The sequence below is a fragment of the Astyanax mexicanus genome, chromosome 5 (assembly GCF_023375975.1).
Source record: "Astyanax mexicanus isolate ESR-SI-001 chromosome 5, AstMex3_surface, whole genome shotgun sequence".
NCBI classification, from domain to species: domain Eukaryota; kingdom Metazoa; phylum Chordata; class Actinopteri; order Characiformes; family Acestrorhamphidae; genus Astyanax; species Astyanax mexicanus.
The window spans coordinates 56,405,179-56,427,299 of NC_064412.1; the positions used below are offsets into that span (position 1 = coordinate 56,405,179).

The 22,121-nt window shown below is 36.9% G+C and overlaps 2 protein-coding genes across 3 annotated transcripts; one reads left to right on the top strand and one right to left on the bottom strand.

The window, feature by feature from the left end:
• Positions 1-2,496: 2,496 nt before the first annotated feature.
• On the top strand, positions 2,497-16,789 carry LOC103023586 (gap junction gamma-1 protein). Of its 2 annotated transcripts, XM_007244239.4 has the most exons (4): positions 2,497-2,645; positions 9,927-10,413; positions 11,167-11,872; positions 12,803-16,789. In XM_007244239.4, the coding sequence occupies exons 2-4, from the start codon at positions 9,955-9,957 to the stop codon at positions 12,814-12,816; spliced, it is 1,179 nt and encodes a 392-aa protein (XP_007244301.2). In that variant the 5' UTR covers positions 2,497-2,645; positions 9,927-9,954; the 3' UTR covers positions 12,817-16,789. The 2 variants fall into 2 exon arrangements, with proteins under 2 accessions (XP_007244301.2, XP_049335848.1); XM_049479891.1 differs by lacking the exon at positions 2,497-2,645 and having other exon boundaries at positions 9,882-10,413; positions 12,803-16,788.
• A 1,291-nt stretch (positions 16,790-18,080) lies between these two features.
• On the bottom strand, positions 18,081-21,842 carry inha (inhibin subunit alpha). Its single transcript, XM_007244240.3, has 3 exons — positions 21,236-21,842; positions 20,057-20,352; positions 18,081-18,742 (listed from the first exon to the last, which is right to left on the bottom strand). Exons 1-3 carry the CDS (start codon positions 21,531-21,533, stop codon positions 18,302-18,304), a joined length of 1,035 nt encoding a protein of 344 aa, XP_007244302.2. The 5' UTR covers positions 21,534-21,842; the 3' UTR covers positions 18,081-18,301.
• Between the last annotated feature and the right edge of the window lie 279 nt (positions 21,843-22,121).

Genomic DNA, 22,121 nt, shown 5'->3' on the forward strand with positions numbered 1-22,121 from the left:
CTTTCTGGCTTATTCCCCACTTCTCTCTCTCTCTCTCTCTCTCTCTCTCTCTCTTTCATGAATTTAAATCTCTTCTTTATTTCTTTTCTATCTTTCTACACATCTCTTTTTGCCTCTATCTTCCATGACTCTCACTCTCTTTATTTTTTTTTTCTTTCTGCCTCTTTCTTTGCCTCTATCTTCCATAATTCTCAATCTCTTCTTCTACTTAACTTTTTTTCTGCCTCTTTTTCCACCTCTCTCTCTCTCTCTCTCTCTCTTTGTACCTTTATCTTCCATGACGCTCACTCTCTTCTTTCTTCCTTTCATTCCCCCTCTCTCTCTCCTTCTCTGCCTCTATATTCCATGACTCTCACTCTCTTCTTCTTCATTTCTGTTTCTTCCATTGACTTTAACATTTTGTTTGATTGCAGACGGTATGATGTTGAGATATTTCATGTTTTATCTTCATAACTTCATTTCATTTGTTAACATAAATCCATTCTTGTATTTAAGGTCTGGAACATATTCCAAAAATAGTCAGGACGGAGGCAATTTAGGCCTGATAATGAGGCGAAAACACTGAATACTGATGTGATTTTAAGCAGGTGATGTGAACAGGTGATTGTAACCATGCGTCCGCAGCAGACCGAACCTCTGAGGAGTAAAGATGTTGAAGAGTTCGCTGTAATGAAATAAAAGCTGTGTAATGGTGATGCTCAGAGTCGTGTAATATTTAGTGAAAATACAGGAGGCTTATACCGAGTCACTGTTCACACCTGCTTATGAATTCTCTTATGCAATGGCCTTTATATCACGACTGACTTCAGCCGTAAACAGTCTGCTGCTGGGCGAGAGGGAAGCCCGGAAAGCGGCTTTGGTGCCAAAAGTAGGAAATGTTTACCACATGTACCCGTGTGTCTGTTCACTTCCGCCTACATGGAAGCGATTTGTCTGAGTGAAATAAAGCCGAACAGGAGCAGATGGGTTTGGCGCCCTCTGGAATCGCAGGAACGCTCGGTGAGGATGGGAATGAAGAGCTATGAAAACAATGTCTTTGTTTATCAGCCTTAAAATATGAAAGTGAGGTATAAATTATTAATCGCGAGCAATAATTCTGCAGTAAAACCTCAAGTTTATTGCCTTTACTAGTGCATTCACTTCCTCAGAACCTCCTTAGAGCCTTCAAATTCCATACAAACTTATATATTTTCCCAGGAGTGTCGAAAGTGAAATGTAAGACTGTAGATCTACTGGCACCTTGTGAGACACGTACCGAAATAGAGCTGCAGCTTAATGAAGTCAATAAGGATCGTCTGGAGGAAAAACAGGGTCTGCTTACCATCTCCCTCTGCTCTAAGTTGGGAGCTGTTTGGCATCATTGAAGACATTATTGAATAAACTGTTTAAGCATCATGAGCTTCAAAACCAACCTGAGAGAGCAATGAAACAGAACAGTAGATCTTCATCCATCAACAGATCTTAAGCTGTCATCACTTTCTGAACGCAAAATGAAGCACAGAAGTAATGGCTGCTACTGTTGTTTATATTATTAATCTACTAAATAAATTCAAATTTTACTAATAAATCAGCTTTCAAACATCTAAAACAATAATATTAAAAAGATACATTGTTTGTATTATACTATATATCTCTTATAGCTTGCACTGTGCTCTTGCAGTGTAGAAAGGGACATTCAAATAGTAAAACAATAAATATTTATGGAAAGCTCATTTTTCATAAAACATTGTAAGTGTAGATTCAGAGCCCCAACCATCCACTGGGTGATGTATGGGTTTAGGGGCAGGGCAGGGCAGAAAGAAGAGCTGATTGGCTGAGCTGCAGCAGCAGCAGTGCCTCTGATAGCAGTGAGACGCAGATGATTGGACGTCAGGAGAGGGGCGGTATTATTGATTGGCTAATTTGCACAATATCCACAGCATCCACACTTATAGCATGGAGGCAGGAATTACCACAATAAAAGCGCTTTTTAAAGGTTAGAAAATGTTAATAAAAAATTTAAGGAGGACTGGTATGTTTTATTACTTCAGTAGAAATGTTCAGTTTACTACTACTGAACACATTTCAGCTATTAATAAAAAATATATATGGTTTAGTGCCTCTTTAAATTATATAATGCAACAAAAACGAAATTTAATTCAATTTTCTTTTTTTTTTTTTGCATGACTTTTTTAAAACTAAACAGCCCATAATTTGGAGGGATAATGCTTTTGGCAGTAGTGTAGCAGTGGAGGTGGAGGTGGAGGAATTTGGGGGAATTGCTCCCTTCTTCTCTCTAAAAACTGTGTGAGGATAGAGAGAGAGAGAGAGAGAGAGAGAGAGAGAGACAAAAAGAGGGAGAGAGATGCAGATAGAAAAAGACAGAGTTCGAAAGGTAGATGAAGAGAGACAGAGAAAGAGAGAGAGAGAGAAAGAGAGACAGACAGAGAGAGAGAGAGGGATCACATGGTTCAGGCTCACCGGCAGGGTGTAGAGAAGGAGGAGTGGAGGAGTGGAGGGGTGGAGGAGGAGAAGAGGGTGAGCTGAAGTTAAAACACCGGGATATTTTATTAAAGAGCCGGAGAGCTTCAGCCAGGACTACCCGCTCCAGAGCTCCACACCTCACACACTCCACACACTCCATACACCTCACACACTCTATACAGGTGAGTAGGAGCTTTAATATCTTACCTTTTAAAAACCGCAGAGAGAGTGTGTGTGTGTATGAGAGTGTGTGTGTTTGTTTTTGTGAGGAGCTGAGGTTTTCCTCACAATCACAGCGAGATAACTCTGCTCAGGCTTGTGTTTGGGTTTTGACAGGGTTCGTAGTTTATTTTAAAAGTTAGTTTTAAAGTAAAGGAAAAGTGTGTTTTGTTTGTTGGTTGGTTGGTTGGTTTTCTGTTGGTGGCTGGTTGAGGTGTTTCAAAGAACTATCTGATATTAAAGCTTCAACTTTAACCAATCAAGACCTGCACAGGAAACGTTAGCTTAATTATCCGGTAAATAAGGATTATCTGCGGGAAATACGTTTCCCTCTGCTCCAGCTTCAGAGCTGTTTGGCATCATTTGAAGACATTATTGAATAAAGTGTTTAAGCATCATGAGCTTCAAAATGAAATAAAACAGCATATCTTAATTTGTCATAAGTTGTCATGCCAAGTTGGTCTAAGTTAAGGAAAAAAATGTATTTTTTTTTTGTTGTTGGTTGGTTGGTTGTTTTGAAAGATTTTGTGATTTAAGACTGGAGGTCTTTGAGACTGGAAGTCTTGGTTAGTTTAAGTTGATGCTTAAATCAGAAAAACCTGTACAATTGTCTATATGTTTGGTTGGTTGAGATGTTGAGAAGGAATTTCTGATTTAAGCTTCAACTTCAAACAACCAAGACCTCCAGTCTTTGTTGGTAGTAAATTTGATGGTGGAATTATGTGCAGATTGGCTAATTGGTTGACGTGTTTTGAAGGATGTTTGGATCTTAAGATCCATGACCTTACAATTAGATTACTTCAGTGTGTGTTTTTCCTTTTAATTGTTATATTTATAATCTATAATAAATAATAAAGCTGGGTATATTTGCTTCACATCAGTGTGCATTTTTTCAGTCTGTCATCACAGTTCAAGTTGTTCCATATCTTTAGCACTGCAATCAAATCCTATGTAGCCTGTGTCTAAAGGCACTGTTGTGAAATTGTGTATATGATTGGTTGATTGGTTGGTTAGTTGGTTGTTTGGTTGGTTGAGTTGTTTTGATGGACTTTCTGATCTTAACAACCAAAACGTTTAGCCAGGAAAACTTACTTCAGCAAGTGTAAATGTACATAGAAAATGTGGTCTTCAAGTTGTTTCACATCTTGACTAACTACACACGAATTGACTTCCCAACAACTTTATTTTAATGAATACAAGTGTGAATATTGCTGGAGTCACTTTGAGGTTTAATAATAACCAATCATCCTGATCATCCGGCACTCATCCTGATCTCATTAAAGTTCTTGAGCTCATCGAATGCAATCAAATCCTTTTTCCAATATAAAAGATGAGTACAAAATAAGTTGATTTCAGTTCATTTTTCATTTTTTTCCCATGTATTTATTTTTTATAAGCTGTCCGTGACCTGCCCAAAATGTTGAGATTGAGCATCGCTGCTCTAGATGTCTGGATGTCTTTCTGTATTATTCCATTAGTGAAGCTTTTGACCCAATAATGCTGTATATGAAATTATCTGGCTCACATGAGTGCACAGTACTGTAGCCACAATCGCTAATAAAACACAAAGCAATGCAGTGTTATTTTCCTCAGTAGAATTATAGTAGAATAAACACTGCAATGAAATACTCAGTGAAATAGAGTAACTGTGATGGAATCCAGTCTGGTTCAGGATTCAGTATCTGAGCCTAAGAGTCGGTCCCAGGAGACCTGCACCTGAGAGCGTTCGGCACACCCTGTAGTTAAGGTGACCTTTCCAGTCCTGAACTACCTTGACATCTTTTTCCATTCGGAATTTCAGGAACATACTTTTATTGATGTGATTTTTAGTTTTGCTTTATTAGATAAAATCTAGATTAAAAACTACACCTGCTGCTGGATTAAAGGCATTGGGTTTCAATCAAACCCAACGTTGTGTTTTTGGTAATGTTTGTATTAAACCTCAGCCTGGGTTTCAGGCTGTAACTGAGCTGAAGAGTGGCGGACTGGCTGAGAGTGATATTTCCTCTGTATTTGTTCCTGAATAAAACATGAACCTGATATGGCAGATTCATTTCTAATCTGCACATTTAATGACTTACATGTGGATGTAGGATTGTATTGAGTCTTTTTAAAGTTATTTTTAAACTTGTTAGTGCTGAATTATAGGACTTATTCTAATAAACCTTTTGGAACAATACATGTTACAGTTTTCGGACAGCAGATTTTTCCCATAATAATTAATTCTTATAAGTTTTGTACTTTTGTTGCGAGTTTTAAATGGCTCTACACTTTACAATTTTTATTACAAGAATCGTAAATGTCTGTATACTTGTAGAATGTATGTTTTAAACGATGTGCTGTAAGAACTGATCTGATTTAAGTTTTTTTGGAAATTTATCGTGCACATTTTCCCCATAGGAATAAATGGGGGGATTGAAGCTTCTCTCTCTCTCTTCTGTCTTTCTTTCTTTCTGCCTACTTCTCAATTCATTTCTATCTACTTCTGACTCTCTTTCTCTTTACTTCTCACTTTTTCTCTCTCTATGTCTTGCTTGCTCTCTTTTCTTCTCACTCTCTCTCTTTCTCTCTACATCTTACTCTCTTTCTCTTTCTCTCTACGTCTTACTCTCTTTCTCTTTCTCTCTACGTCTTACTCTCTCTCTCTTTCTGTCTACGTCTCACTCTTTCTCTCTACGTCTCACTCTCTCTCTACTTCTCACTTTTTCTTTCTTTTTTACTTCTCACTCTTTCTCCCTCTCACTCCCTGTTTCTCTCTGTACCTCCCTCTATTTTTTCTCTCTACTTCTGTTTCTCAATACTTGTCCCTCTTTCTCTTTCTCTCTTTTTGTTTCTCTCTCTCTCTGCTTCTCTCTTTCTCTTTTTATAACATTAGGAGCTAGCTAGGGCTTTTTTTAAACCTTTCCTTTTTTTTAGTTTTTAATTATTTTTATATCCAAATATGATGATGATGATGATGATTGTTATAAGTGTTGTGGTTTGTAGATTTTAGAGGATCATGGTGAAACTGTATAGCTGTAACTGTAATGTTCGGGTAGGGTAGGTGTGTAAATAGTGGTTTAAACACAGTTTGTTTGAACAGTGTGTAAAGACTTTTCTCACCATGCTGCTAAATTGTTAGCATTTTTGAGCCTTTTAACACCTGCTTTTTTAGCCTGCATGCTTTAGCCTTGTTAAGTTCATTTCACCCTCGTTGCAGTTAACTTGGGCAAATGTGAAATATAATAATCATACCCAACTCTCAGGTGTTCTGTTCTGCAAGTTAGAGCTATCCAGATAAATCTCTCCATCCAGATAGAGAGTCTACAACCAGCTCTGGAAAAAATGAAGAGAGCACTTCAGTTTCTGAATCAGTTTCTCTGATTTTGCTATTTATAGGTTTATGTTTGAGTAAAATGAACATTGTTGTTTTATTCTATAAACTACAGACAACATTTCTCCCAAATTCCAAATAAAAACAGTCATTTAGAGCATTTATTTACAGAAAATGAGAAATGACTGAAATAACAAAAAAAGATGCAGAGCTTTCAGACCTCAAATAATGCAAAAAAAAAAAAAAAAAGTTCATATTCATAAAGTTTTAAGAGTTCAGAAATAATCAATATTTGGTGGAATAACCCTGGTTGGTTTTTAATCACAGTTTTTTTTTGTTTCATGCTTCTTGGCATCATGTTCTCCTCCACCAGTCTTACACACTGCTTTTGGATAACTTTATGCTGCTTTACTCCTGGTGCAAAAATTCAAGCAGGTTCAGTTTGGTGGTTTGATGGTTTGTGATCATCCATCTTCCTCTTGATTATATTCCAGAGGTTTTTAATTTGGTAAAATCAAGGAAAAACATCATCATTAAGTCGTCTCTCCAGCTTTCTCTGGTTCTACTGGTTGCTGAGCGCAGGTTGTCTCAGGTTGTCTCAGGTTGTCTCAGGTTGTCTCAGGTTGTCTCAGTGTTTCTCAGTGTTTCTCAGTGTTTCTCAGTGTTTCTCAGTGTTTCTCAGTGTTTCTCAGGTTTTCTCAGGTTTTCTCAGTTTTTTTCAGGGTTTCTCAGGTTTTCTCAGGGTTTCTCAGGGTTTCTCAGGGTTTCTCAGGGTTTCTCAGGTTTTCTCAGGTTTTCTCAGGTTTTCTCAGGTTTTCTCAGGGCTCCTGGTCTCTGCTCTGTGTTAGCAGCCTGCCATGACTTGCCGACCTTCTCTTTGAAGCTCCTGTCTGCACACAGAATAAGTGATGTTGACCTCGGGGGAGGGGGCTGTTAAAGTAGATGGTCCTCAGCACTTTTACCTCGGGTCGTACCCGACAGCGCTTGTTTGCTGTTTTACTGCAGCGTCTTTTTCTCCAATATAAGTAAATGTGAGCTCTAAATCTGCTCCCTGATCCATCGTTACTATGAGGAGAGGAGAATCTGTGATCATGATCTGGTCACTCTTCTACTAGTACATACACATTTAAAATATCATTGAAAAGTTACTTTATTTCAGTTTATTTCAATTGAAAATGTGAAACTCACATATTATATAGATGTATTACACACAGACTTATCTATTTTAAGGGTTTATTTCTTTTATTGATGCTAATGAAAACCCAAAAATCAGTGTCTCAGAAAAGTTAAACATTATATAAGATCATTTGGTACTTTTGTAGCAGTGTGGGCAGTGTGCCAAGTCCTGCTGGAAAATGAAATCCGCATCTCCGTAAAAGTTGTTATCAGCAGAGGGAAGCTGTAAGATATGAAGTGCTGTAAGATTTTGTGGGAAAACAAAACTGCACTGACTTTAGACTTGATAATAAAACACAGTAGATCAACACCAGCAGATGACAGACATGTCTCTCCAAACCATCACTGATCATCAGTAAATTTTACATTTCATTTGAAGTAAATCAAGGGAGCAGAGTCTGGAGGAAGAGTGGAGAGACACACAGTCCAAACTGCTCGAGGTCTAGTGTGAAGTTTCCACCAATCAGTGATGGTTTGAAGAGACATGTCTCAACATCTACTGGTGTTGGATTTCATTTTCCAGCAGGACTTGGAACACTGCCCACATTGCCAAAAGTACCAACTGGTCTTGTACAAAACATTCAAATTTTCTGAGACTCTGATTATGTTTATATTAAGTATTACAAATTTAGTTTTTTTTTATTTGCTTATTTACATTTTACACTACTCAGATATAATTAATTTACATTAATAAGACTAAATTATATAATACAATAAATTCATGGCCGTATATTTTCCAGCCAGAGTAACTTAACTTTAGCTCAGCTAACTTTAACATATATTTATTGTTTATATTCTGAACTCCACAGTGCTGTGTTTGCTGATTACATAAAGCCTGACTACACACATATTAGACAGTATTAATAATAATCAGCGCTCCACAGTGCTGTTGTTATGTTATTAAGGTACATTAATGTTGATCTTATTGATTATTTAAAAGTTAAATGCTCCAAAAACCTCCGCCTCCTCCACTTCCTGCTTCCTGTGCACGGGTAACGTAATGCTAAGCGTGTTGTTTCACAGTAAAAGTCCCCGCTAATTTCCGTGCTCTGTGTTTTAAAGTTAATCAAACGATTCCTTGAGGCACGGAAAATGTTTTATCAAATTACTTGAATTACTTGAGGAATCGTTCCACCCCTAATCAATACCCTTAATCTAGATTTTATATCTATAAAACCAAACCCAGTCCACTTATACACCAACCCTAACCTTTAAACTGCATGTCTGAACAGCATTCTCTCTTTAGGCTCTTTCCAAACAAACGCTAACCTACAAAACACTGCACACACACACACACCAAGACTGCGAGCTGGCAAATCAGCTTACTGATTAAATATTATTATCTCCAGAGCAGGTGCCCGCTGGAATGTAACACCACACAAAACAACCGGCCACACTGCAGAATACGTGCAGGAGACAAGTCACGACATCCAGGTTCAGATCACTTCAAGCAGCCGGCGCCTCGACGAGCGCGCAGTAAACCCTCCTGCAGGAGGAGGAGGAGTATTCCTGCGCTCATAAAAATGAATTAGTGCAAAAGAGCCTAAAGAAATGCCTGAGTCCAACCACTGTACACCAAATAACACGAGTTACCAAGAGACTTCAGCTTTACCCTGAAACTGTGGTCTTCATTACACAGCGTCTACTCACTTCCCCGCAACTCCATCACACTCTGACTCTCTGAGGCTACAGGAAGTGTGGATGATGGAGAAATCTTAGTATTTCAATATAGAAAGCAAGAACGTTAGAACTGCAACTAATGATTATTTTGCTAATCGACCAAAATATGATCTGATGATTATTTTTTCGATTAGTTGATTAGTCAGCGATTATTTCTGTCGTCTCCTCAAACTCAAAAAAACGATAGAAACAGCTGAACGTGAGATTTTAAAGGCATTTAAATGTCTAAATGTTGTTTAAACATAGTGAGCATATTTAGTAAGTAAATATGTAATCTGTTGTGTCTCCCACTGTGTTACTGTCCTCAGCGCTTTAGTGCGTGTAGTGCAATACTGTTATTAAAGAAAATGAAAGATTATTCAACAATGAAATTTGTAGTCGACAAATTTAAATAATCAACCATTATATCGACTAATCGTTGCAGCCCTAAAGAACACACACTTTTTCTGTGGAATTCATACACTACTGAGTTGTGATAATGAAGAGTTTTACATGTGCAGTGAATGGTATGGAAAAGTTTTTCATGATTTTCCTAAGTATCTATTATAAATCATTGGTTGTTCAGATCAGCAATTTCAGTTAAATACTGTATATCATATAGCAGATGAACATAGTGATATTTGAGAAGAAAAAATAAGTTCATAGGATTTACAGAAAGAGTGTGCAATAATTCCTTACACAAAATTATGCAGGTGCGTACATTTATACATTTATATATATTTAGCAGATCCTCCTTTTGCAGAAAAATAAAGGCAGCAGCAGCCTGTCACTCACACGGACACAGAGACAGCGCTGTGTATCTACTTCTTGTGTCAAGAATCAAAACATTGCAACATGATATGTTTAATTAATTCATTGATTTAATTGCATTAAGTGACATCGCACGTCCTGCAATGTGACTATTGCGCATGCACACATCTCGATGACGATGCTTAAACAATATATCGTGCAGCCCTATTAGAAATGATGGACGTCTCGATGGACTAGTTTTCCTTAAACCCTGTAAAACGAACTTTTTATATGCACTGATTTGATATTTCTCACTCTTTACCCTTTTTCTTTCTCTTCTCTAAAGCTGGCAGGTCCCTGGTTGCGGCGGCAGTATGAGTTGGAGCTTTCTGACGCGTTTATTAGACGAGATCTCGGACCATTCCACCTTCGTAGGGAAGATCTGGCTGACGCTCCTCATCATCTTCCGGATTGTTCTGACGGTGGTGGGCGGCGAGACCATCTACCACGATGAGCAGAGTAAATTCGTGTGTAACACAGCACAGCCTGGGTGTGAGAACGTTTGCTACGACGCCTTTGCGCCGCTCTCCCACGTCCGATTCTGGGTCTTCCAGATCATCATGATCACCACACCCTCCATCATGTACCTGGGCTTCGCCATGCATAAGATCGCCCGCATGAACGACCAGGATTACCTGCCGCGGAAACGCAAACGTGTGCCGGTGGTGCACCGGGGCGCCAACCGTGACTACGAAGAGGCGGATGAGATGGGCGAGGAAGTGCCCATGATTACTGAGGATATCGAGCCATCAGAGAAGGACAAGAAGTTAGAGGTGGGATATTTTTACTTTTTTATATAAAATAAAAGTCTAAACCTTTTAAGAAAACACTTTTTCCAATTAATGTATAGATTAATTGATCTACCGTATATTGCCATATGAACTTCAGTGACATCCCATTAATCCATATTAAAAGGTTTTAATATGATAGGATATGTCAGTCCATCCTTTGCTTGAAGGAAATCTTTCCACAAGGTTTAGGAGTGTGTTTATATGAGTTAGGGCCCTCCCCATTCCTTCATGTTCAAGTTAGGAGGATGAAATTGTCCAAAATCTCTTGGTATGCTGAAGCATGAAGAGTTCCTTTCATTGGAACCAACGGACAGAACCCAACTCTGGAAAAACAACGCCACACCATTATCCCCCCTCAGCCAAACTTTACACAAATGCACAATGCAGTCTGACACATGCCTTTCTCCTGGCAACGGATGGAAAAAGCATGATTCTTCACTCCAGAGAACATGCTTCCACTGCTCTAGAGTCCAGTGGTGGCGAGCTTTGCACCAATGCATCGCAAGTCTTCGTGATGTAAGGCTTGGATGGATTTGAGCTGCTTGGGCATGTAAACTCTCTATTCCATGAGCATCTAGCATGGTTAGCGGCTAATGCTAATGCTGCTCCAGTCTTAGTGCTGGAGAATGTTAGAGTGAATACTGAATACTGTTGGCAATATGGTATTATGGTATTATGATTTGATCATGGGTATTAAAATGACCAATTAATTCTGATGTCACTCATTTTTACAAGGCAATGGCTCTGGACTCCAGCAGCTCGGTGAAGCATGACGGGCGGCGGCGCATCCAGAGAGACGGTCTGATGAGGGTCTATGTTCTGCAGCTTGTCTCTCGCGTTGCTTTCGAGGTGTCCTTCCTCTTTGGTCAGTACATCCTGTACGGGTTTGAGGTGTCTCCTTCATACGTCTGCACTCGCAGCCCCTGCCCACACACCGTGGACTGCTTCGTCTCACGACCCACGGAGAAGACCATCTTCTTAATCATCATGTACGTGGTGAGCGTGCTCTGCCTGGTGCTGACGGTGATGGAGATCTTTCACCTGGGTATCGGTGGTCTGAGGGACACCTTCCGCGATCGAGCCGCCCAAAGACGAGCCCTGAACGGCCCTCCTCGCACCACGGCCCTCTGCGGCCAGCTGGCCTCACCACCCGCGGGCTACCACCCCGCCCTGAAGAAGGACCCCTCCAGCAGGCTGAAGGGGGAGTTTCGAGACAACACCGGCGACTCCGGACGAGAATCGCTGGGCGACGAGGCGGCCAGTCGAGACCTGGACCGTCTGAGGAGGCATCTGAAGATCGCACAGCAACACCTGGACCAGGCGTACCAAAACGAGGAGGGTGGAGCATCACGCAGCAGCAGCCCGGAGTCCAACAGCACGGCGGCCGAGCAGAACCGACTCAATCTGGCTCAGGAAAAACACGCCAGCACCCAGGAGAAAGGTGCGTAGTCCTTGGGTTCTTAGTTCTCGTCTTGAGTCATGTTTAAGGAGTCCATAATGGAAACTAAGCCACAGAACAACCTGTGTGGAAGCATGAACTCAATTGTGTTTTAAGACAGGGGTTCTTAACTGGTCTCAGCCCAGGACCCACATTTTATCAGCTTTTAAAAGCACATTTGAACATACATATGCATGAAAAGTGAGCATTTTTTTTAAAAACTGTGGAGGAACATAAAATAAAATTAAATACCAAAACTGCACGAAATAAATAAGGCCACAAAATTACATTTAAATGTAATTTCTCTGCCTGTCTTTTTATTTAGAGTATATTAGTAATAAACTCTATCTCTTTTTCCCTCCCAATATAAAAAACGAGTACAAAATCAGATGAGCATTATACGAGAATTTATTTCTTATAAGCTGTGACCATGTTTTAATCAAAATTATAATTAATATCTTCTAATTTAAGGGGAAATGTATCAATACTGATTTTTTTTATTCATGTAAATTGCCATTCAGTCTATTAATTATGGCAATAAAATAGCAACCTTAGATAATAGGTTAATTTAAGCTTATGAAGGGCGAGTTTAAACATTTTTGGGGGATTTTTTTTTGCTGGACCTGGCAACCCAGGCTGCATGTTGCGGTAACTCATTGTCTGCTTTCTCTCCGTCACTCCAAACACATCAGAAGCTCTATATGTGGGATTTAAATGTGTAATGAGCTGATGTACAGTGATGATGGGGGTTGTCTTGTCCCTTATCTGGTGTGGTTACAGTTTTTGGGGACATAAAGAACGTTTAGGTGTTTTGATTACAGATCATGAATATGTGTCCTCGGTAATGTAATAATTGTTGCTGCCTCAGAATAAGTGATTTATATGTAAATCTCTGTTTTATATATATATATTTTTTTTCTTCTTTTTGTAAAGGTGTCCACGCATGAAGTGAGTGAACTGCTGTCGACTCGCCTCTCCATCGATCAAGCCGGCCTTTAACAGGAGATGCATATATATATATATATATATATATATAAATCGGAGGGCAGTCATTGACGAGAGGGATAGTGAAGAGTGTGTGTGTGTGTGTGTGTGTGTGTGTGTGTGTTTGCGTATGTTTGAGGAAATATGTGCCGGTCAGTATTAAAGGGAGACTCCACTACTTTGCAATGTAAAGATATATTCCTATCTAACATGACCAGCACACCTTAACTTCTCTAAAATACAGTTTTACAAATAAAGAAAGAAATAAAATAAAAAAATAATAATACAAAGACCTTTTGCTCATTGATATTGAGAGGCCTATAGAAACGAAGGTGCCTTAGGCCTTATATAAAAGATTAATATGTTATATTTCTGTATTTTTGTTCAATTTGAGCTTTAATACTGCAGAAAAGTCTTGTTTTCACAGAATTCCAGTGCTTTACAGTGACAAAATATTTAGTGGAATGTCCTTTTAAAGCAGATGGAAAGAAAAGAAAGCACAAAGATGTTGCACAATCTGTCACAGAGGGGAAATTAAATGGATAAAAATATTTTTCTAATTGTCTTTCTAACTAAACTCTTTGTAAGATGAGCGTTTGTTGCCTTAAAGCTCGTCTCAGAGCTTCCTTAGTCTTCCTCCTGAAGTCGTTCCAGCCCCAGTGATGTAAATACTAATCCAGGCAGCATCCATAGTTTGTATTTTTGTAGTATTTGATGATGGATATGATGGATATGGTTTTGGAATTGACTGTATTGATGGGGGAGGTGAGATTTGGAAGTTATGTAATAGTTTATAAAAGTTTATAATAGTTTATAATGTCTTTTTTACCCTTTTGTGGTACTTTCACATCTTTCGTCCCAGGTTTAATGCTGGACCCTGACAGCAGTGCCTTGTGATCATACAGTGAATACTGCAGATAATGAGATAACGAGATAATGAGATAATGAGATAAGGAGATAATGGAAACACTTTACAATAAGGGTTTGCAATAATTAAATACTATTACTTACTACAGAATTTCTCAGCTAATTATTAATCTATTATTAATCTAATTAATGTCTCAATTCATTATGATTATTATTATTATTATTTACTATATTATTAAGCATTCAAATTGTTAAGTAATGTTTAGTTACTGGTAAGTAATGTCTTAACTGGTATTAATTTATTAATTAGTGGAAATTGTTATTAATGTTTATTGCTGTGATATTTGTTATTTGTGACCTGTATTGTAAAGTATTACCCAGATAATTGTGTAATTTAATAATTTACAATAAGGGTGCATTTAATTACCATTACTTACTATAGAATATCTCAACTAATTATTAATAGACACTAATTAAGACATTTATTAATCATTAAAAAAAATAATGATGTCTCAGTTCATTATAATCATTTTTATTTACAATATTATTAAGCATTCAAATTGTTAAGTAATGTTTAGTTACTAGTAAGTAATAGTAATTAATGTATATTTATTGTAAATTATTCACTTAAACAATGACGTTCTTCAATACGGGTCACAAATAACAAATAGCATTACCTACAACATTAATAAATGTTGATAAATAGTCAAATAAATCAGTTTTAACTAATTATTAATTGATACTAGTTAAGGCAATACTTAAATCATCAGTTAAATTATTTTGCAAAAATTAATAATGTCTTACATAGTGGAGGTTAATAATTAGTTGAGACATTATTAATCATTACAAAATAATCTAACTAATGTCTCAATTCATTATTATTTACAACATTCTTATGCATTAAGTATTTAGTAATGTTTAGTTATGTAATGTTTTAACTAGTATCTATTAATAATTAGTTAAAACTGATTATTTGACCGTTTATCACTGTTTATTACTGTTGTTTTTTTATTATGTAGTATTTTATTGTAGTAATTTTATTTGTTATTTGTGACCCATATTGTAAAATGTAATTGTATAAGTAAATCATTTATAATAAGCATACATTAATTACTCTTACTTACTACAGAATGTCTCAGATAATTGTTAATTCACACTAATTAAGACATTATTGATCAATACAAAATGATCTAACTAATATCTCAATTAATTATTGTTTACAACATTCATACAGCATTCATTATTTAGTAATGTTTAGTTATGTCTTAACTGGTATCAATTAATAATTAGTTGAGATATTAAATATCAATGCCATTTTTTCATTTGTGACCCTTATTGTAAAGTGTTACCCAGATGGTTATATATGTGAATAATTATTATAATAACTAAAACAGTGAGCATTGTCCTTCTGAATGATGATACTGCTATAAATGTGCGTCTGAATAGATTTAAACATTTGCTAAAGATGATAAAAAAAAAAAACCTGGAAAATGCTTGAATAATGCAAGTTAAAACTTTTAATGCTGTCTAACGTTTGCATTCCTCTGACTACATTGAAACAGCTGTAGTGATTTATTGTAATTATGTAATACTTTAACATCTATTTTTGATTTGATTTTTTTTTAGGTGTAAATTAATAAATAGAAACTAAACAAGAATAGAGATGAATATACTGTACTTGTGCTGCTCTGATTTGATCTGAGTTGTGTTAAATTATGTAACAATGTGCCTTAGAGTTTTTTTCTAATCATTGGTTGGAAGTTGTGTCAATTAACATAAACGATCACTGAATATACTAATGTGTTTTTTTTTTTTTCTACGTCTTTATGTATGGCCTTCGGTTCTGTTAGCATTTAGTTTAGGGCTGCACGATATTTGGGGGAAAAACTGAGATTGAGATTGAACTATATTTTTACTACCATATACTAGTACATCGCACAAAATTGGAATTTATTTCAATAACTCAGTTTAAAACGTGAAACTCGTATATTATATAGATGTATTACACACAGAGTGATCTATTTTAGGCGTGTATTTCTATTACTGTTGATGATTATGGCTTACAGCCAATCAAAACCCCCAAATTTAGTGTCCCTTTTAGCAGTGTGGGCAGTGTGCCAAGTCCTGCTGGAAAATGAAATCCGCATACCAAATGAAATGCAAAGTTTACTGATGGTCAATGATAGAACAGCACTTACAGCACTTCCCATTGCATTTTCCAACTTATTATGTGGATTTCATTTTCCAGCAGGACTTGGCACACTGCCCACACTGCTCTAAAAGTAACAATTGGTCTTATATAATATACAAATTTTCTGAGACACTGATTTTTGGGGGGTTTTCATTGGCTGTAAGCTTCATAATCATCACCAATAAAATAAATAAATGCTTAAAATAGATCACTCTGTGTTTAATACATCTATATAAAATATAAGTTTCACATTTCAAACTAAAATAAACTGAAATAAAGTAACTTTTTTTTTTTTTTTTTTTTTTTTTTTGAGATGCACTAGTATATATTGTTATATTAAGAAATACATAAATGTTCAGCAGATTTAAACAGAAGTCATTGTTTCTTCTGTCACATTAAACTAATAATGTACCCAATAATGTATCCCAGTTCAGAGTAAAATAAATTATTTTGGGGATATAAAATCTGCATCTGGTCAAATGTAATTTAAAAAAATAAATATGTGCATTTTTTATTCTGTTGTATCAAACAGTAAAATGTTATTTTTTTTATTTTCCTTATATGACACTGAATTGTACCACTGAAATGATTTATTGTGCAACCCTTGTTTGGACCGCTGTTCATCTGTCCTTTTTTTTTTCTTCAATTTTCATAAAACTGGATTTCTAAAGAAAAAAAACAACAAAAAAAATGATTGCATCTAAAAAAAAAAGCTCAACTGTGTCTCATTATTCTATACAGTTATATTAATGTCTGTTAACTGGATAACGGGACGGTGTGCTCTGCTGTGTGTGTTGTGTATTTTGTATTATGCTTTAGTTTATATCAAATACACATCAAAACATTCACATTTCTGTACACTATTACACTCTGAGTTTTGTTTCTTGGTTTGTTTATACAGTCATTAATTGATGAAATTGCATATTGACCATTCTTTGCTTTTCATTTTGTGTTTAATGTATTTTTAATGGATAAAAATAGGGATTTTTATTTTTTTTAATTCTTGGAGAGAACTGAAAGAGGTGAAACACTGCCCTCTAGTTACTGAGGACAGTTTAATCCATTTATAAACCATTTTAAGACCCAGACCAGTTTCTGAATATTGATACCAAGTTCAAAATCTACTCAGATAAATTTAGTGAGCAGATCATTCATTTAATGTTTTATTATTAATAGTGTTATTGTGAGCACATGACTGTAAATATAAAAAAAAAAGTTGAAAATCATGATGTAACACAAATAATACAGCAAGAATGTTCTATAAATCAGTTTAAAACTAGTTATATTGAATGTAAAACATTTTATTAAAGCATTTCAGTGGTTAAATGGTTTAAAACAGAGCTGTAGAAGCTAAAATACACTTTTAAAAGGAGCTAGATCTCCAGCACCAACCAGATGAATGAATACAGATTTCTATAAAAAACACCTCCAAGTGTGGTGTGGAATCAGTTTACAAAAATCTGAGATTTAGGTGTTTTTTATCTGGATTCTTTCTGGATTTGCCAAAAAAAGTGAACATGGTCTAAAATAGAGATGGGAATCACAGAACATCTGAAAATATGATATAATTCACGATGTGTTGCCAACAATAACGATGATACCAAAGTACTGTGATCCTGAGATACTCAATATATCACAAGCCAATTCTCTACGATACTTTACGACATCTGTGTCACTAAAAACAGATAAAATACTCCTAAATATTATGGGAATTATTGGAAATTATTGGTGTCGGTTGGTAACAGAATTTACCAACCAATACTCTTCACCACAGATTTATTAAACCTATTAATTTGATTACAGCGCCACCATGTGGTGTAATGAATCAGTAATGTTAGTAAATTAAATTTGAGGTTTTAGAGCCCCTAAGGTTTTTTTTTTATTTTTTTTTATTATATTTGCTTTTACACATCGATAAATGTCATATCAATATTTTGTCCCATCCCAAGTTTAAAAGTACAGGCAGGTAGTCGGGCTTAAGGAGATGGGTTTGGTGGGTTTGCTAAAAATGTATATTTACAAAAGTATATTTGAAAATAAACATTTTAAAAATATATTGAATTACATTAAACTAAACGGGTACATCTTAGTAGTCTACACTATATTGTACTTTTGAAAAAGTATGATCAAACATTTGATGAAAAGGATTATATTAATGTACCTTTAATATATTTTAAGTAATATATTTGTTAGTATATTCACAGCATACTTAGACATTTCTCAATATGTTTTAAGTACAATTAAGTATATTTTTAAGTATATAACACTAGGGATGTGTTGTTTTTAATGTTGACATACATTAGAAAAGTTATAAATATATCAAAAAACGAATAAAACGTTTAGAAAAGTTTAGAATATAGAATATAAAGAATATGATCTGATTGGTTGAATCAGATGCAGTTGCACTCCTCTGGGATGATGTTGGGCAGGGTCTCGTATTTGAAGGTGAATCCTCCATCAGTGGTGGTGGTGAAGCGCAGGGACTTCATGCTCTCAGGAACCGGAGCGCAGCACTGGTTTAACCCCAGCAGGGTGGTCATGCGCTCGGGGCTGGAGCAGTTCCCGTGGCAGTAGTGAAAGGTGAACACCTTCGGGTGCACGATCCAGTTCTCCCAGCCCAGCTCCTGAAACGAGATCTCGATCTGCTCCCTCCTGCAGTCGGAGCCGGGGCCGTCAGACGAGGGTCTCTGGAGCTTCTCGATGGCAGACGGGGACCAGGGGACGCTGGGGGCCCGGCGGGAGCGGTCAGGACCCTGAGGCCTGGTGTGAAGATGCATGAAGGGAGTCTTATCCTCCTCTGAGCTGTAACACCGACAGGCCGGGCATCGGACCTGATCAGGAGAGAAAAACCAGCTTCCTTAACCGCTTTTCACAGTGACCATAAAATCCAATTTACGCCTATTTTGAGGGTCCCTCTCTTCAGCTTAGATTATGTTTTATATTTAAAAACTCAATGTATCCTGGTGGGTAATAGATCATGTGAAAGTAGATACTTGGGACCCAAACACTGACCCATTGGTTTTTACCATTTGGTAAATAAAATAACCTCTTATTGATTATATATTTTGATAATTAAAAAAAAAACTAACCACTTGTCCATAAACAAAGAGTACCAAAAACATCTCTAAACTGCTGTGCTAAACTGTATCCAAATGGCCAAAAACCCAAAGAAGTGTATCTAAAATGCCAAACATAAACGTTCTCCCAAATTTCTCCCAAATAAAAATACTGTAATTTAGAGCATGTATTTGCAGAAAATGAGAAATGGCTGAAATAACAACAACAACAACAAAAAAAAAAGATGCAGAGCTTTCAAACCTCAAATAATGCGAAGAAAACAAGTTCATATTCATAAAGTTTTAAGAGTTCAGAAATCAATATTTGGTGGAATAACCCTGATGGTTTTTAATCACAGTTTTTTTTGTTCATGCATCTTGGCATCATGTTCTCCTCCACCAGTCTTACACACTGCTTTTGGATAACTTCATGCTGCTTTTCTCCTGGTGCAAAAATTCAAGCAGTTCAGTTTGGTGGTTTGATGGCTTGTGATCATCCATCTTCCTCTTGATTATATTCCAGAGGTTTATAATTTGGTAAAATCAAAGAAAGAGATGTGGAAATCACCAATAAAAGTGTTTTTTGAAAGATAAAAAAATGTTTATAATAATAATATAATATATATATATATATATATATATATATATATATATATATATATATATATATATATATATATATATATATATATATATATAAAATTAAGCAGCGTTGGTATTTTTCATTACTTTAAAGGAACAAATTTCAGCTGTTAATGGAAAGACTTATTTAGGGTTTAGTGGCTTAGTGGTTTAAAAAAATAGTTACACAAAATATTATGATCTTTCATGTTTTCATTGACAATAACCATACAAACCTCATAGTGCTGGTGAAGATAAGGATGTGAACTCTTATGTCAAATGCCTCAAAAAACCTAATAATGCTTAGATTTTTCTAAGCCCTTCACACACCACCAGATGGAGCCAAGAGCAACATAAAAAGACCAATATACTGTATACCTACTATGGGTAAATTACTACATGCCCCCTAACTATATGTGTATAGACCTGAATTTTGCCATTAAGCCCCAAAAAATCTCTAAATCCCACCTGCAGCATGAACGGCCCATCAGCCATGGCAGCGTGGAGGTGGCGGTCCAGCCTGTAGGTGGTCCATCCATCAGGGCTGCGCTTCACCGGCTTGTTGGCCACCTGGAGCAGCTCCTGATGAGAGGTGAGGATGTAGAGCGGGGCTGGGTTGGTATCCCCAGCGATGGTCTCTCCTGCGTAGAACCAGAAGTGGGCGGAGGTGATGACGGACTCCTGGCTGTCCAGAGACGGCTGGAAGTAGTAGGTGAAGTGGCTGGAGGAGGTTTCTGAGGAGGAGAGGCCCAGACAGGTGGAGTCTAGAGAACACCACAATAGTGTAAAGAAGGTCAGAACATGCCTCACCATTACAACATTTACACACCACACACTCTATCATTAAAAAACACAGTTTTTTATTAAATTAATCATCATATATAGAGATCTGTTACCTCTGTTCTGATCTCTCTTACAGCCAGAGAATTAATGTAATGTAAAAATATTAAAGAAGCTTAGTTGGCTCTTCAAACCATATTTTATTGTTGATGATTATGGATTACACCCAATGAAAACCCAAAAGTCGGTGTCTCAGTAAAATGTAATATTATATTATATATCTAAGAACAATTGGTACTTTTGGTGTGGGCAGTGTGCCAAGTCCTGCTGGAAAATGAAATCCAAACCATCACTGATTGGTGGAAACTTCACACTAGACCTCAAGCAGTTTGGACTGTGTGTCTCTCTTTATCCACTCTTCCTCCAGACACTTGTTTTTTTACTTTAAATGAAATGTAAAATTAACTGATGATCAGTGATGGTTTGTTTGGAGAGACATGTCTGTCATCTGCTGGTGTTGATCCACTGTGTTTTATTATCAAGTCTAAAGTCAGTGCAGTTTTGTTTTCCAACAAAATCCACAAATACAGCACTTCATATCTTACAGCTTCCCTCTGCTGAAAACAACTTTTATGGAGATGAGGATTTCATTTTCCAGCAGGACTTGGCACACTGCCCACACTGCCAAAAGTACAAATCGTTCTTATATATATATATATTTATTTATTTATTTTTCTGAGACATTTCTGAGACTGATTTTTGGGTTTTCTTTGACTGTAAGCCATAATCACCCACAATATAACTAAGAAATAAAGTAACTTTTCATTGATATTCTAATTTTAGAATTTTAGATTTTTTGCGACTGACCGGAGCTGGGGAACAGAATGACCTGGGAGGTCTCCTGATGCTGTCTGCGCTCCACTCTGGCCTCTCTGCTCACTCGTGGAGCTCCATGCTGGGCTTCTCTCTCCAGCCTCTCTCCGCTGGACCTCAACGGCACGGGTTCCGGTGGCCCGTCCAGCCCGAGCCTCTCCAGGATGGTCCTCCTCAGCCAGTCCAGCACCACCTCCCGAGGGACAGCTTCTTCTGGACAGGCCTGAGACTGAAGATCAGTGAGCACGGTCAGAGTGATCAGAGTACAGGTGAACAGAGGGAGGTGATGCATGGTGTTAAATCCAACAAAAACAGATAATCTCCAGCAAAAAAATCTCTAAACTGACACAAAACGCTTGCTCGACTGCTCAGAACAAACTCAATTTATCCAAAAGTGTTGTAAGCCTGTAAACTTCTCTCCTTTCTCTGTTCTCTCAGTTCTCTCTATCTCTAGTTCCTTTGCTTCTTACAGATCCTCCTACGAGTGCATCACGTATTTGACGCTTGTATTTGGGTTCACACTATCGCTGAGGACACGTGGGGAAGAGGCCAGTGAGATAGACCAGTCTGGGGAATTGTTATAATACCCTGTCCTTGACCGTGGAAGGCCTGTAATGTCACAATGTATAAAGAGATCCTTGTCTCAGAATGTCTCTTAAAGTCTTCTTCTCTATTAAAACGTGTTTCTGAAAACTGCACTGAACTCGGAGCTTTACAAGTGCTGTGTTCAGTCATTGCAGTGATTATGGACTTAATGTTTAAAAGTGCATTTAAAATCCATAAGAGATTTACTGCAAAAAATAATAAATAGCCTTCTTTTGTCAGGTAACATTTATTAAACAAAGAAACAAACAAAGAAACAACAGAATTAACCAAAACA